The 15,503-nt window shown below is 52.5% G+C and overlaps 3 protein-coding genes across 3 annotated transcripts, besides 5 other annotated features; 2 read left to right on the plus strand and 1 right to left on the minus strand.

Moving 5' to 3' along the window:
* Positions 1-197: 197 nt before the first annotated feature.
* Positions 198-215: a sequence feature (primer 7G3B).
* Positions 216-435: 220 nt separating this feature from the next.
* Positions 436-498: an STS (microsatellite 7G3 NON POLYMORPHE).
* A 24-nt stretch (positions 499-522) lies between these two features.
* Positions 523-1,456, plus strand: PODANS_7_6610 (uncharacterized protein; the record flags this gene model as incomplete). The annotated part of the gene is made up of 2 exons (XM_001907982.1): positions 523-718; positions 777-1,456. The coding sequence occupies 2 exons, from the start codon at positions 523-525 to the stop codon at positions 1,454-1,456; spliced, it is 876 nt and encodes a 291-aa protein (XP_001908017.1).
* Positions 563-580: a sequence feature (primer 7G3A).
* Positions 1,457-3,497: 2,041 nt separating the features above from the next.
* PODANS_7_6620 (uncharacterized protein) lies at positions 3,498-6,889 on the plus strand (the record flags this gene model as incomplete). Its single annotated transcript, XM_001907983.1, has 3 exons — positions 3,498-4,259; positions 4,327-4,596; positions 4,712-6,889. 3 exons carry the CDS (start codon positions 3,498-3,500, stop codon positions 6,887-6,889), a joined length of 3,210 nt encoding a protein of 1,069 aa, XP_001908018.1.
* A 574-nt stretch (positions 6,890-7,463) lies between these two features.
* Positions 7,464-7,533: a long terminal repeat (leptodactylodon).
* Positions 7,509-7,572: a long terminal repeat (leptodactylodon).
* Positions 7,573-9,501: 1,929 nt separating this feature from the next.
* Positions 9,502-14,281, minus strand: PODANS_7_6630 (uncharacterized protein; the record flags this gene model as incomplete). Its single annotated transcript, XM_001907984.1, has 5 exons — positions 9,502-10,376; positions 10,432-11,164; positions 11,229-11,562; positions 11,617-13,996; positions 14,053-14,281. 5 exons carry the CDS (start codon positions 14,279-14,281, stop codon positions 9,502-9,504), a joined length of 4,551 nt encoding a protein of 1,516 aa, XP_001908019.1.
* Between the last annotated feature and the right edge of the window lie 1,222 nt (positions 14,282-15,503).

Consider the following 15,503-nt stretch of genomic DNA (forward strand, 5'->3'; position numbering starts at 1 on the left):
CTGCCTAGCTTTGGGGAGCTCTACGCAACTTTGACTGATTGCGAGGGAAAGGAAGAAGCAAGGCTGTCTTTTTTTGGGGGGGGAGGGGAAGGGGGGTGTTTACAGCTGCAATATTGGAAAGACTTGATGGCGCGTGCGCGGCTGGGGCTCTGTGGCTGGGCGCAAAACATTACACTCGAGATTGATGGGATGATGTCGCTGACTTTGGGCGAAACATTTTATTTTATTTTAGGTGCGAACAACAACTCGAGCCGCAGCAACCAGTCTTCCACCACCACCACCACCACCACACCTCGTATTAGGGTCGTTTCGGGCAGAGGCGGCAACAACAACAAGAAGGGAGGCGGCAGCAGGAAGAAGAAGAATAACAACAAGGACAAGGACGACAACAAGGAAGACCACGACAACAACAACAACAATAACAACAACAATAATAACAACAACAACAACAACAACAACAACAACAACAACAACAACAACAACAACAACAACAACAACGACAACGAGAAAACCAACGTCAAGATGATTGTCGAACGCAAGGTCAAGATTGTGACGGAGCAGCACAACATCGACAAGCCCCCCGTCAACGAGGGGTTTCCGATGAAGGAGTGGACGATTGAGGTTTATGTTTTGGACCAGGAGGGGAGGGAGAGGCCGGCGAGGTGCTTTACCAAGGTTGTTTACAACTTGCATCCGAGTTTTGACAACCCTGTTCAGAGTAGGTTTATTTATTTGCGCAAAGGTTGGATATATGGGGATGCTAATGTGGGAAATAGCCTTCACCGAGCCACCCTTCCGCTGCACCAACGAGGGCTGGGGCGAGTTTGAAATGTCGATTGAGCTCTACACGACGGAGAAGGGGGGCAAGCAGACGATCCTGCACGACCTGAACTTTGCGGCGCCGCAGTACGAGAATGTGCATTCCGTCACGTTCAAGAACCCGAGCCAGGCGCTGCAGGCGCTGCTGAGGGAGACGGGCCCGCTGCCGTCGGATGAGGAGAGGAAGCAGCTCAAGAAGGGCGGGGAGGGGAGCAAGAAGAAGAAGACGTTTGATGTGGAGAAGATGGCGGATGGGCTGGTGAAGCTGAGCGAGGATGATTTGCTGCAGGTGATTCAGCTGATTCATGACGGGAAGGACGAGGGGACGTTTATCCAGAACAATGTTGACCAGGGGGAGTTTTCGGTGGATTTGTACACGTTGCCGGATCCGTTGATGAAGGTGCTTTGGGATTACTTGGTGAGTTTTTGCCCTGGGTGGTGTTTGAGAGTATTGGTTTGGTTTGCTGACAGTTTGATGGATAGACCCGCGCCAATGTCCTCGGGAGGGACTAAGTCGACTCCTGCTGGGTTTCCTCTTGGTCTTTTTTCACTCAACAAACTGCGGTGCATTTGCAATGGCGTTCTGGGCGTCTTGGAAGACGGAAAAAGGAGAGAGGATGAAGCTTGTGGGCTTTGATTGACATCGCAGGGGTAGGAGATGAGACTTCTTCTTCTTTTCTTTTTCGCTGGCTGGCGTCATCGGGCTTCTATGTCTTTTTACAGGCAGGCTGGGGATGATCTCCTTTTCGTCTTTTTACGCGGAGAGGGTCTTTCAATATCTGGGCGAGCTTTAAAGATTCTGCTTCTCGATTTTAGCGAAATGTGCGTGCCCTTTATTATGGAATCGGGCCAGGATTTTGCTTTTTAAATTGAGTTCTTTTGCTATCTGCCTTTGTTTCTGGGAATGGGGTCGAGGCATCGCGGTGGTGGCAAGTGTGGTTGTTGGTCTTGTAACTGTACATGTATCTCTCCTCTGAATAGAGAAACTGGTGATGCACTCTGCCATGACATAATTTGGCATTCCTCTAGCAATCTCGTGATCACGTTCAGAGGCAATGAATGGCACTGGGGTAAGGAGGCGGTTTGGGATTGGTCAAGCAGGAAGTCTTCGTCACAGTTGTGATGGACGGGTGCGAGACCCGAATTACGAATTGTCTAGACTTTCTTCATCGCATTGGCGCGTAACTCGTGGTGGTTGTTAGGCATGTGATGGGGTATTTTGGGGCTTGTAGTCAGCGATCGGAGATTTTTACATCTGGTGACGGTGTGTGAGATGGTGATATCTGGATGCAAGGTACGCGGCGTTGCCGGCTATAGGGCTCATGACATCGGGAGAATTTTGTAGCCAAGGTCAAGCATGGGAGGTGTGGAAAAGATACCTGCTCAATTACACCGAGCTGGATCGAGGTGGAAAAGCTGCTTGGTGAGTGGTCAATGGAGGCTGAGTTGGAAGAACCACATGACCTCCAACAAACTTGGAATTGATGGAAAACGTGACCCAAGTTTTACACGGCACGGACATCCTGTGGACGAGCCAGTGACTCGTTTCTGATGACTACACTTGAAAATGATTTGTCGATTTGCGGAGTTTTGATATTTGATACCGGATGTAACAATTGATTGTTGAGTCGAGTCTCTGTTCAAAGGCAGACAAAGATAACGGTTTCGATCGAGGAGAAAGAGACCCTTTATGCAGACATGCAAGACTGACTTGGAGGCTGAAGCGTTATCAATGCAATGTTACACCTTGGGGTAACCAACGCCCGGCCGACACCGAATTGAACACACACCGGGGCGGATAAGGGCAAGCCGAGTTGTTGTTTCTCATCCAATTGATAGCTCCCGATCTGGAATTGGGAATTGGAGTTTTCGTGACTTGACTCCTACTTTTCGTACACACCTTCACAAGCTCACACGCTCACACACACCGCCACAAGAGGAGGAGAAGCGGGAAACAAGGATCGCGCTTCTTTGGCACGTTGCCGAGGTCATCCGCCCTTGACCTACAGAGGAAAGTGTTGACGGCACGAAACGTTCAAAGAGCCACCTTGATGGGCTCGAGATCGAGGGGATCGAGTTGGTTTTATTCTCTCTAGACAGAGCTAGGCAGGTGTAAGAGCTGCCTTGTCCTGCCTTGTCCCTGATCGTGACTCTGATAGGTTCCCTCAAGGTTCCTCAGTGGACATCCGTTGCGTTCGTTTGCCGCGCACCCTCCTTCGCTCACCCCGCAGCCAGGGGACACCCAGGCCACGGTGGCTAGCTCGCCCGGGGCGTTTTTTCCATCAGCCTTTGAGGTGCAACCAAAAAAGCAGAGGACCCGGGAATTTATTTTGAATGGGGCCCTTCTAGCCCCAAAAGCAGGTTCCATCCCGACTTTCCCTTGAACCCCGACTCCTCCTTCACCCACCGCAAACCGCTTCAAGCCGCCGCGACGCGCGCAAACGCCCTCTCTGCCCGGGGCATTCTGGGGCCGACCAGCAACGAATACCTGGCGATTGAAACAATTCTATAGGGCGAACCCAAGTCACCAACACATAGCATACCCAGCAAACGACAGAGACCCGAACCGACAGCCCGAAAAGCAAGTGACGTGTGCGTCGTGCCTGCCGATTCCCGCAGCCGGGGCCGACCGACTGCACCACACAGAAGGAAACCCGCCTTTGCTTGCTTGCCCCGTCATGGCGCAATTTGCCGCCTCGGCCGCACAGCTGTCAATGTCGCCAATTTCACCCGCCGCCGCCCTGTCATCTTCGGGTGCCGCAGGAGGCTCCGCTTCTGGACCTCCGCCACCGAGTGGCTCCGTCGGGGCCGGGTCCGGTGTTGGTGGGGCCGTTTCTCCCCCATTACGTCCGGGCCACCATAGGGAACAGTCGCAGTCTTCTGTCACCCAGGTACAGGGTGGTAGTGGACAACCTCAGCAACACAAACGGGTGTACCAAGCCTGCATACCTTGCCGCCGTCGAAAAGTCCGTTGCGATTTGGGATCGGTCGATGATCCACACGAACCGCCTTGCGTGCGGTGCCGCCGTGAGAGCAAAGAATGCTACTTTAGCGCGACGAGACGGAAGAGAAAGATTGATGATGGGTCTGTGGAGGAGGACCCGGAGCAGGATGAATATATCTTGAGGAATGGCAGGAAATCGCTCAGGACCACGGTCGAATCACCTGCGAGCAGCACGGCTGCGTATGATCGACGACTCTACAGCGAGGTCCCGCTTACACCCGGAGGTAGCCGGGGGAGATCGATACCTCTCAAAAGGCCCAATGACTTGGCGTCGACGAGAGGGAGAGGGGGGAGTGTAGGCGGTGGTGGGGAGTTTGGGAACGGAGAGCCGAATACACCACTGGAGAACTTCGAGGCGAAGACCATGATGAGGAGGGAGGTGTATGGACCTCACGATGCGCTGGACTTGCTGTACAAGGCTGCTACGGATAAGTTAGTGTTTTAGTTGCTGTCGTCAGCATTGAGGTTTAGTAAACTGACATGCGAACAGCTCGTCGCACAAGATCGACGAGAACCCCGCTCCAAGCCGCCGAGCTACACAGTCACAGGCGCATTCGCATTCACACTCCCACTCCATCCATGCCCACAATCATGTCGATTCACGCAAGTCGTCGAACACGATTACACCGGGCACATACCATCATACCCGTCACCCCTCGCGAGCAGATGGCCCCACCGTCGACCAGCAGATCGACCCGGAGCTTAGCAAGACCGAGCAGCTGCCGGATCTTGGCAAGGAAGAGGCCCTCAAGGCCTGGGCGAGATTCCGCTTCGTACGGGCAGGATGGTTTACAGCCCAGGAAGCAATTGATTACATTGAATAGTATGGACTACCCTGGTGTCTGTTTTTGGAGCGACCAATGCTGACAATGGCCCAGCTATTACAAGTACCTCTCACCACTTACACCCATATCACCGCCGACATTCCAGACGCCGTCTTCTCACTTGACGTTACTGACTGAGGAACCGATACTCACCGTGACCCTCTTGACCATCGCCTCCAGATACCGCAAGATGCCCGGCACCGGCGGCCACTGTCGTTCACACGCCATCCACGAACAGTTGTGGACCTACCTCCGCGGCATGATCGAAAGAGTCGTCTGGGGTCAGGAGGCGTTTGGTGGTGGCTTCTGTGGCTCAGGGGCAGATGATATGCAGAACTCGAGCACGGCTCCATGGAGGGGTCTGCGGAGAGGCAGTCTACGAACTCTGGGCACGATTGAGTCACTGATGATATTGACAGAATGGCACCCTCGCGCCCTCCACTTCCCGCCAAACGAAGCCACTGACGAGCTACTCCTTCCTGACTTTAGCTCCCAGAGCCCGGTGGATAGTGACAGCCACCGGCCTGGGGGGAGGATTGGGGGCCCCAGAATTGAAAGCTGGCTTGAGCCGGCGTGGCGGAGTGATAGGATGTGCTGGATGCTGCTGAGCACAGGGATGGGCTTGGCGTATGAGTTGGGCGTGTTTGATGACATCGACGAGCTGCTCGCCACAGGGGCTATTGCTAGGCCAGAGTATGAAGAAGAAGCGTACCGGCTCCGAGCGAGCAGGATCAAGAGGCTGCTTCTAATTTACCTCAGCCAACTGGCCGGTAGGTTGGGCTGGACGAACATGGTACCTGACGAGCTGCGGAGGTCGGACGAGAAGTACACCTTCAAGAGGAGGCCCAATACTGTGGAGGGCAACACGCCCGGGACTAACCAGTCGTCACTGTCCAACGTTTTCAACTACATACCTGATCTGGAGCTCGATGATCAAATCATTCACTGCTGGGCGGGCATCAGCAACGCGATGCACCTCGGCAACGAGAAATTGTTCAGGTCGAGGAAGCACACGACTGATATCATCCAGAGCGGAAGCTACATTTCTCTTCTCAAAGAGTTCCAGCCGCTGCTGAGGGACTGGTGGAATCATTTTGAGCGATTCCGGATGCCCCCATACATCAGACACATACTCACGATTGAGTATGAGTACGTCCGCATCTATATCAACTCGCTCTCCCTTCAGGCTGTCGTCGAACGGTGCACTAACAACGCCGGCGGGGGGCCTAACGGGGGCAATGGTACCGCGACCGGAGGGGAGGGAGGCGGCAGTGTATCGGGGCAATCTGGACCGCAGCTGTCACCCCAGACACAGCACTACTACGGCAAGCTGCCTTTGGGCCAGCTAGGCGGTTTTGGTGTTGAGGACCAGGAGTATGTGAGGGAGGTTGTTAATGGCAGCCGAAACCTGCTCCGGACCGTGGTCGAGGGGTTGCTGCCGGATGATTACCTGAAGCACGCGCCGGTGAGGACGTATTTCAGAATTATCTCTGGGGCTATGTTCTTGCTCAAGACCTTTGCTCTGGGGGCACCCAAGTCGGATGTGGAGATTAGCATTGGGCTGATGGATCAGACTGTCAGCGCGTTGAGGAACTGTGTGGTGGATGATGTGCACTTGGGCATTAGGTTTGCGGATATGCTGGAGACGTTGACGGGGAGGTTGAGGAACAGGTTTATCCATGCGCCGCCTCCACCAGCACCGCCAGCGGGGTCGGCTACGGGACAGCAACAGCAGGATGGAATGGGGGGGATGATGGGGCTTCATGGGGATGCTAATGGGCATCAACATGGGGGCGTGAATGGGCACGGGCTGCATCATCAGCACTCCCATCACAACAATAATGGGTTGGCGGATCCGTGGTTGAAGTTGAGGGAGGGGGCTGGTGCTGCTGGTATGTTTTCTTCTTGTTTTCCGAACCACAGCCAAATCTTGCTAACCTCTTGTGTCAAGAACGATCTGCAACCCCAGCCAACATATCAGCCACACCATGGGATCTCACCACGGGCAATTTCCCTTACCCGACTGGCTCGGCATCCATGTTTGGACCCTCCACCCCAGCCGCAACCACAGGTTTGGACAATACCAATGGCAACGGCAACAACTCTGCTCACAGCCACAACAACGGGCTGGACACCAACGCCTTTTTGGACGACTGGACCAACCCCGGAAATGAAATGTGGTACCTGCCCACCGGACCGGCCTTCTTCCAAAACATCGACAATAGCACCTCGGTGTCGATGACGGCTGAGGGTGTGAATGTGGGTGGGTTGGACCTGCTGGAGTACATGGCGATGGATAACCCCATGGACGGGTTTGGCATGGATGGGAGTGGTTTCTAGTTTTGTGTTTTTTTTTTTTCATATTTGTTAAGGGAAGCGTGGGTTTATGGGAAAAGCGAACCGAAAAAATGGGTTTAAGCGAAGGGGAACAGGGAGGCAAAAATTTGATATTATTTACAAAGCGGTTAGGGTGGTGGATGGGTGGATGTTGTGTTGATGAAGGGTTTGTCTTTTTCTGTTGTTTGTTTTTTCCTTGGGCGAGACCTACGCCACGTATCTCATCTTAAAAGCTAGGTACAGGATTGTTATTTATTTGTTATTTGCTGCCCAGTAGCTATCTAGTTAGCCTTTGCTGTTTTTGGGGGATATGGACGGATATGGAAGAGAACAATATCTCGTGACGGGAGGAAGGAAAATTGAAAGATATTTTGAAAAAGATATGTTTTATGAGAGTGAAATTAAGGGTGGTCGGTGACATTGTTTTTTTTCAAAGCCGTAGCAACCGTCTTTGTTTTCTTGGTTATTGTTAATACTTTGTGTTAAAATACAGCTTTTGTTTGTAGATTTTACAGTGTATCTGAGCCCTGTAAAATACAGGGCCTCAGATACACTGTAAAATCCACAAACAAAAGCTATATTTTAACACAAACAAAGTTACAAAGGTTTTAAATTAACGGTTTTAATTACAAACAAAAGCTTTAAGTTAACAGCTTCAAGTTGACGGCTTTAAATTGACGGCTTTGAATTGACGGCTTTGAATTGACGGCTTTGAATTGACGGCTTTGAATTGACGGCTTTGAATTGACGGCTTTGAATTGACGGCTTTGAATTAACGGCTTTTGAATTGACGGCTCTAAACTGACGGCTTAAATTACGAGGGCTTTAATTGTGAGGGCTTTAATTGCGAGAGCTTTAATTGCAAAGGCTTTAATTCCGAGGCTGGTAATAGTAATGTAGTTAATGAGAAGCTATATATAACCCTAACCCCTGTAAGGGGTAATGCACGGCTAGAACTTCTCTAATATATCGTTGACCGATGCTGTGACGCCTAGATAAATGTTGCCACCATCCCAAATATGGTGAGGTTTATGATCCAATCTTGCCGCTGAATTATATCTTTTATCTCCCATCATTGTCAGAGAACCAAAAAGCAGGAGACATGTCATAGCACACTAGAGCTCACATTCAGTACTGAAACATGTCCATAACACCACACTATTCTCTCACCACCTCGCACAAACAAAAAGACTTAATTAATGCAATACATTACATCCCCTTCATACCTACCCTACGCTAGAGCACTGCTGCTCCAACACAGAAAAAAAGACCAACCCCTCCTCTATCCCCTTCCCATGATACCTCCCATTTTCTCATCTAAAACGCCTCTTTTATTCTCTCTTTCGCTGCAAATGTAAATGCTAGTCTCCTAAGCAAAGAATCCCTCCATCCACCAGACAAAACAAAACAAAAGCTTCCCCCCTCTCCATCCATCCTACCACCCTCTTAGCCAATTTACCCCCGCCAAGTCCCCTCCTCCAAAGCAGCAAATGTATGTTATGTATGTGACGCCGCATCTCATTCCCATATTCATGTCTGTGCATAATAGGTACAATTTTACTCCATCATCAAACTCCACTCTATCACTACCCATCATCCCCATCCCCATTTATCCTCTGCCCTAACCAAGCCGAAGCCCCTAGAAGTAAACAATTCCCCACTTACTCTCCCTTCCCACTCCTTCGCCCTTGTCTTTATTCTTTTCCTTCTCGTCGCCATCCTCCTCTCTTTTTCTTTTCCTTTCGGGGATGAACTCTGGTTCGACTCCGAGAATCCGACCTCATTCCTCAACAGAGACGGGTTCCACCCCATAACATGACCAGAAAGACGCGCAAACTTGGGTATCATAACCTCCAAAGGGTCAATCTCCCGCCTAGGCCGAGGCGGCTTGGTACCTGCAGATGAAGTGTAAGGAAGTTCCGGAAGCCCCGGTAATGTGATTTTCAAAAATCCAAGTTCTGTAAGCGAAGGCAGTTTGACACCTCTAAGAGATGCGCCAGGAGTGGGAAGTTGTGAAAGTCTGGGGAATGTATTTCTTGAATGGCCAGGCTGCCGATCAAGCGGAGGCAGCTTGATACCAAGTGTACTTATATGAGCAGAACAACCCTGTGGCCTTTTAAGCAATGTAGAGGAGGCTGAGAGATTCTTGACTGTCACACGACGTAAAGCTCCATAGTTTGACTTCGCCGACTGGGGCTTTATACCTGCAAATGAAAAGGTCGGGATGGGAAGTCGTGTAGGGTCGGGCGATGCGATGACCGGGGGCGTCTTGATTTGTACAGGTTGTTTAACACTGGTGGTGGTGACCGACTCTTCTTCTTCATGGTAAAAATTCACCCGGTCCGACATTTCCTAAGTGCTTTGCGTGTTTCCGTCTACCCAGTCCAAAAGATTATCCAGACCCTCCTTGACATCGGTACCCGGATGCGCTTCGGGTGGGTCACCAGAAGGCTTGTACGGCCGAGGGGTATACTAGGCCAGCTCTGGCTCTGCACCTCCTGAAGACCGAGCTGAATCCTAAGCACTCGGTTTTTGCACCTGAGCCTGTTGGTCCTCGCCTCCGTCACCAACCCGTATCTCAGCAACCTTGTCGCTGGCATGATCATCGGCAATATCGGCAGGTACGGTGTGAATCTGCTGCTGTGCCCATTTGTCCTCGGCTATCTGATCAAACAGGTTCTGTGCTTCGGCGGGAGGCGCTGGGATCTCTTCTTCGGGGAATGTCGGCTCATGCTCAATAAATTCCAGTGATGGACCACTCATGAAGACTTCATCCATCTCGTCCCCGGCCGCAAAGCCGTCGTCGTTGGACGAGTTGTCGTTCTGCGCAATATCGCTAGCAATGTCCCCGTCAGACGCCACCGAGCCAGGCTTGATGTTCTGGAAATTCCAGTTCGAGCCAATAACCGAAGTCATGCCGGCCATACCGCCATTGTCGTAGTCGGGAAGGCCGATGCCCTCATCCTCATCACCCTCAATGCTGTTGTGCAACGTGGATTGATCCCACAGCGCAGCGCCCATCTCGGTATCCTCGTCACCATTCCCCACGCTTGCCTGATAGGATGGCAGTTCAGGGTCAGCAGGGACAAGGGCCTGTCCCGCGCGGTCAGAGTCGTCGCTAACCAAACCACGTTTTCCTCGAGGGAGAGTTAGACCTGCTCCGGTCGAAGCGCTCGGCGATCCACGAAGGGAGGAGCTTAGGCCGAGACGCTGCCCTTCCCCCGAGTCGGACATGTCTTGATCGGCGGAGGCAATCTGGCTGTCATATTTGTCGAAGATCTCCTGAAACTTGGGTCCGCCCAGCGGTGTTTCAGAGCGTCTTCTGTAGAAGAGAAGGTACGCAGCAGCACTGACAACCTTTTGAGGATCGCTGCACTTACTCACACCCGTGTCTACTAAATATTAGCGCCATGTTCGATGCCGCGAGCCTGTGACAGGAAAACATACCGTTATACTCATACCAGGAGCCATCATTGAAGTTCTTGGCTTTGGCAGTATAATGACCACCACCCAAACCACCCCAGTGGTCATCAACGGCAATGAGGTCGTAAATCTCTTGTTTCCCGTCTTCCTTGTCGATGACCCGAGAAGTCAGATCGAGTCCTTCCACTGGAAAGTCAACCAGAATGTCGAGCTTTTCCCTGCGGTATCCAACAGAACTGAACCGCTTGAGGTGGACGACTAGAATGTCTGGTGTCTTCCAGAGATCGAACTTCTTGCTAGCCCGTCGATGCTCTTTGCAGCGTGGGCAGTACCACGTATCCTGCTCTGACAGGATTTCCTCCTTCTCAAACTCGTTCAGGCAATCCTCAAGTGTAATGCCATGCTTCGCACGCAGAGCTCTTTGCTTCTTCTTGGCTTCAAGGGCAGGGTCCACCAGAGTGTCTACATTCTCAAAGGTCTTGCAGCCGCGCATTGACTCTCCTGGCTGGCCGTCAAAGAGAGCCTCCCAGGCCTCCTCGTTCCAGTCCACGATGATACCTTCACCTAGACGGACCAGGGGACCTTCAATGGGACCGGTATCACGCCGGCTTGCGTGTTGCTTCTGCATGCGGCCCTTCTGTTGCTTTTCGAACCGCTTCTTGGCCTTCTTGCCATACATCTGCTGTTGGCGAGCCTTCATCTTCTTCTTACCACCGCGCGCGTTCACTTGGTGGGATGGCGGTTCAATCGCTCGTGACTGGAGGTCCTGAGTGATGCAGGTCAGCACAACATTTCCATAGATCAGTCTGAACAAAACGAACCTTGACTTGATGAGGGAAATCCGAGTCATCATCGCTGGATTCCTCTGCCATGCGAGTGACCTCGTTCACTTCGTCGCTGCCGCTAGCATCAGAGTTGGCCCAAGCTCCGGGGCTCTGCATCTCGACATCCGACATTATCGGCTTTGGCTGCCTGGTGCTGAGTCTCGGGTACGCATTCCCCTCGGTCACAGACTGCCACCCAGTAGGTATGGTCATAGTGCCTTCCGGGAAGAAGCTGAGATCAAACAGGTTCTGGAACTGTGGCGCGAGGAACTCTTCGGGGTCTATCCACTTGGGCCGCTGTGACTTGAATGCCTTCAGCGCCTGTGAGGATCTGTCATACTTGGTTAGTCGCCGCATTCACTCGTCATGAATCACAAAAGCTTACTGTTCAACCCCGCTGGACGCTGCTGGCTTGGGCGCATCGTTTGCATCAGCCATGCTGACGTCGACAATGTCTTCTTCACCCTCAACCGACTTCGCTACTATCTTGGAGTCGCCTGAAGAATCAACATCCGAGGCCACATTGGCCATCTCCGGATCAATATTATCGCCTGCGTCGGTTTCCTCCACCGCAGCAAGTTCAGGATGTGTGGTAAACGTCGCCACCTTCTCCAAGATTTTCCGCCGGATGATGTCTTCGCTGCATGCCTCCTCTGGGTTCAGCACGATAAAGTGCGGCGGCACCAGAACGCTCTTCTTGCGCTTGGCTTTGCCCTGTGAACACATGTGCAAGACAGGAACAACCATGCTTTGTACCATAGGATCCTCCAAGTCTTCCTCATCATTGTCAGCCAAAAGAGACTTGATCTTTTGCTTCTTTGGGTCTTTGGTCAAGGCCAGGTTTGAGGGGGGAGCCTCGAGCTCATGAACAACGACGATATCGTTGCTAGAGATGTCGTCAGAGACAGTCGCCATGTCATCATAGTGCTTGAAAAATTTGCCCGAGAATTCCTCGGAAGCCATGAGACGGTCGACAGGTACCCCGACACGCTGCGAAATGAACTGCTTCAATCCCTTGATGCTGCTGTTCTTGTCGATATCAACGACAATGTTGACGGGTGCATCATTCAGCGGATAGAACCTAATCTCTCTGGACCACGAGTTTGCCATGGGGAGGGGAAGGGTCAGGTTGGTGAAAGGGTCGAACGTGATGCTGATCTTGTTGCATTCGGGGCACACAAGAGTAGACTTGTACAAGCCGGTGAACAGATCAGAGATGACCGAGTCATCTCTCCGCTTCGTAATGTCCCAAACCTGGAGGGCCATCTCCCGAATCGCTGCAGGGTTGTTGATCATCTCGTCGGTAGAGTCGGGCTTCTCAATGTACGGCTTCCTGAGGATGCGATTGAGATCCTCTTGGAGACCGTCGAGAAGCCAGCCAAGGAACTCTTGCGAATCCTGCTGGCCATATCCCGAGAAGGCAGGAGCATACCGACCGATAACGCTCTTGAATTGGCGTGGTGCAACCGAGTTTGGTGTGGGATCCTTGTAGATTTCTTCAAGCAGCCGTCCGTAGGAGAGGGCAACATCTCCACCATGGGCGAGAGGATTGTCGGTGTTGATCTCCTTTTTCGCTTCATGAGTGAGGAAATACTTTGTGAGTTCCTCGACGGCACGCAGACACTGAAGAGCAGAGTTCATGTAGCACGTGTTGCCCAAGTTCTGGAGTCCTACACAGCCGTGGGTCCGCCCCGACTTTTGCTGGGCGCGGCCTCTGGTGAGAGGTGCCGAAAGCGCGGGGCTGCTACGTCCGCTGACATTGGCCCGGGCCTGAACGACAGCGGTTGAGCTATTCCTAGTTGTCAAATTCTTGCCGTTGGAACCGCTATATGTAGACACCCAGTCCTGACGCTCCACTTCTTCGTCCAGAACAAGGGTTTGATCGACATTGAGGCCTACCAGCGACAGGCTCCTCTTGCCGTTGTAGTTGGCATGGACAGTTGTGTCCTGTGCCTCAACAAGGGCGCGTTGGACACCCTTCTCCAACTGCCCAAAAGTTACCACATCAACAAGCATCTCAGGCCAAGCCCCGGGGACGGCAGGAAATCCATCGGGAACGCCAACCTCTTGAACTGGAGAGTCCGGAGGAGTCTTCATCATCCCAGAGGATTCTGAGGGCTCCGAGGCTGGGGTTTCCGTGGCGGGGATGGTCTGCAGAACTCGCCATACGCGCACCTTGCGGTCCGGTGCCACACTGGCAAGCTCCTTGACTCGTCTAAGGAACTTGTGATAGCTGAAGGACGTACTCTGAACCACAATGGGAGGGGGTGGCTTCTTGAGCTTGATTTCCTGCTCTATAGGAATCGGGCTCGTGGCCGACCACAATCTGTGTATAGTAAACACAGGAGGGTGGAACTCGAACTGAATAACGGGATCCGAAACCGCATCGGGGGCCGTGTTGTGTGCAAGCCGGATAATCGGAGCTTGTCCAGTAGCCAGCCCGTACCAGAAGAGCAAGAGATCCCAGGCATCTTTGGGGAACAGCTCGAAACTCTCCGTTCCCAAGCCTGGCTTCAGTTTGACACACTCTACTCCATTGGAGTCTGTGAACTTGGTCTCAATAATGTCCGAATTGTCCACTGGACCGAGGGACCCTTCTGGCACCTCTTTGCTGACATGTTTGCTATCCAGCCCAAAGGCCTGGGCCCGTTGAAGCCATTTCCTTGACACTAGGTACGCCTCGTCACCCTCCTGGATGGGAGTCTCAGCAAACGCCTTGACGAGAGTCTCGATGGTTTTGATTTGCTGATCGAGCGGAGGAATATCTGCTCAAGTATGTTAGCGCGAAGGCCACATGTGGGCAGCTCAAGAGGCAACTGACCGTTCCGTAGAGGAAGCCCATTTGACTCTGTGGTGGACTGCTTTGGGCTTGATGGAGCCCCATCCATCACTTCATCCTTGCCCTCTTTGGCCTTTGCAGCAGATTCATTCTCAGTTCCCATAACCACATCCTCTTTCAGGTTTGTACTGTCCGTTTCGGGCTCCATGCTGGAGGCAGGTCGTTTGAGCGGGGACGAGGACCGCTGGGGAAGATCGGGAGCACCCCCCATGAGAGCACGGTGAGCTGTATTGTAGAATGAAGTCGACTGGCTACCTGGAAGGGTCCAGTCTGTTGGCCGTAGACTTGAGGCAGAGTCGGCAAACTCAGCGCCCCGGTCAAAGTCCACTGAGAGGTCGGCTGAAGCGCACGGGGAGCTCGCAGCAGAGGGCGAGTCAGGTACCGAACTGCACTGGGTTTGCAAACGTGGTGGGACACCCGACGGTGGCAGCGAGTCGCCGTGGCGAACGTAGGTGGGAGTGTCTATAGTCGGGATGCCTGCGGCTTCTGTAAATGAGAAGGTCGGATCGATTTCTTCAGTGGAGGGCAGCACTACGTCGTTGGGCTCGTGCTCCCTGCTCGACTGGCGAGTCACTCTTCTTTTCTTTGAAGAAGACGTGGTGACTGTGAGCTGCTTATGGCAGCTCTGGACGTCGTTAGGATTGCAAAAGTAGAAAGTTGCAGAAGGCGGTGGACGGAGTGGGCAGTGAGGGCCTTCCTAACACAGTGAGGCGTTAAAGTGGAGTTCAAGTAGGCTGTACTGTGTGTAAAAGGTCGTATCGACGTCCCATAAACAGCCGGTAAAGGTTGTACACAGAGTGTATTGATTTTTCCAGAAGATTTGTACCGTAGTGAAAGAAATGTGCTGGGGGGGGGGGGGGGGGTTTCTTTTCAGTACACACCTAGAGCCAAGCCAGTGAATGACGATGATGAATGTACAGCGTCAATAGAGAAGCAGCTCAGTCAGGCTGTGGCTGTTGCTGCGTCGATAACCAGATGGGAATCTGGTAAGGGGCAAACGGTGGTGCGGACAGCAGCGAGGAGAATGCTGTGCATTTCCTAGCAGTGGGGGTGAAAAGTTGGCTGCTGTTGAAGATGGTCTTCACGCTCTGTTGGATGAAAGGTATACCCCAAGTGCAACGCGGGCGGCTACCAAGCACTTCACTTTGACTTTTGGAGGGGCACGGGCTTCACAAAAATCGCTTTTCTGCCATTGCGAGTGGGCCGCTGCCCTGTGGCCGTGCCATGGAAGTTCACACACAGTGCCTAGCTGGTCCGTGCCTGGTCCGTGCCAGGAACCGTTTGGCAGTTGGTTCTCTGACAGATATTAGGGGCTAGTAGTATATGGGAAAGCCCAAGTGAGATCTTCATCTATCTTGAGCTGTGGCACAGGAACGTTCCGGAGATTCAGGAGAACATCAGGCAATGAAATAAAACAGCAAGAAAGTTTTGAT

This window comes from Podospora anserina, chromosome 7 (assembly GCF_000226545.1).
Source record: "Podospora anserina S mat+ genomic DNA chromosome 7, supercontig 1".
In the NCBI taxonomy this organism is placed as follows: Eukaryota; Fungi; Ascomycota; class Sordariomycetes; order Sordariales; family Podosporaceae; genus Podospora; species Podospora anserina.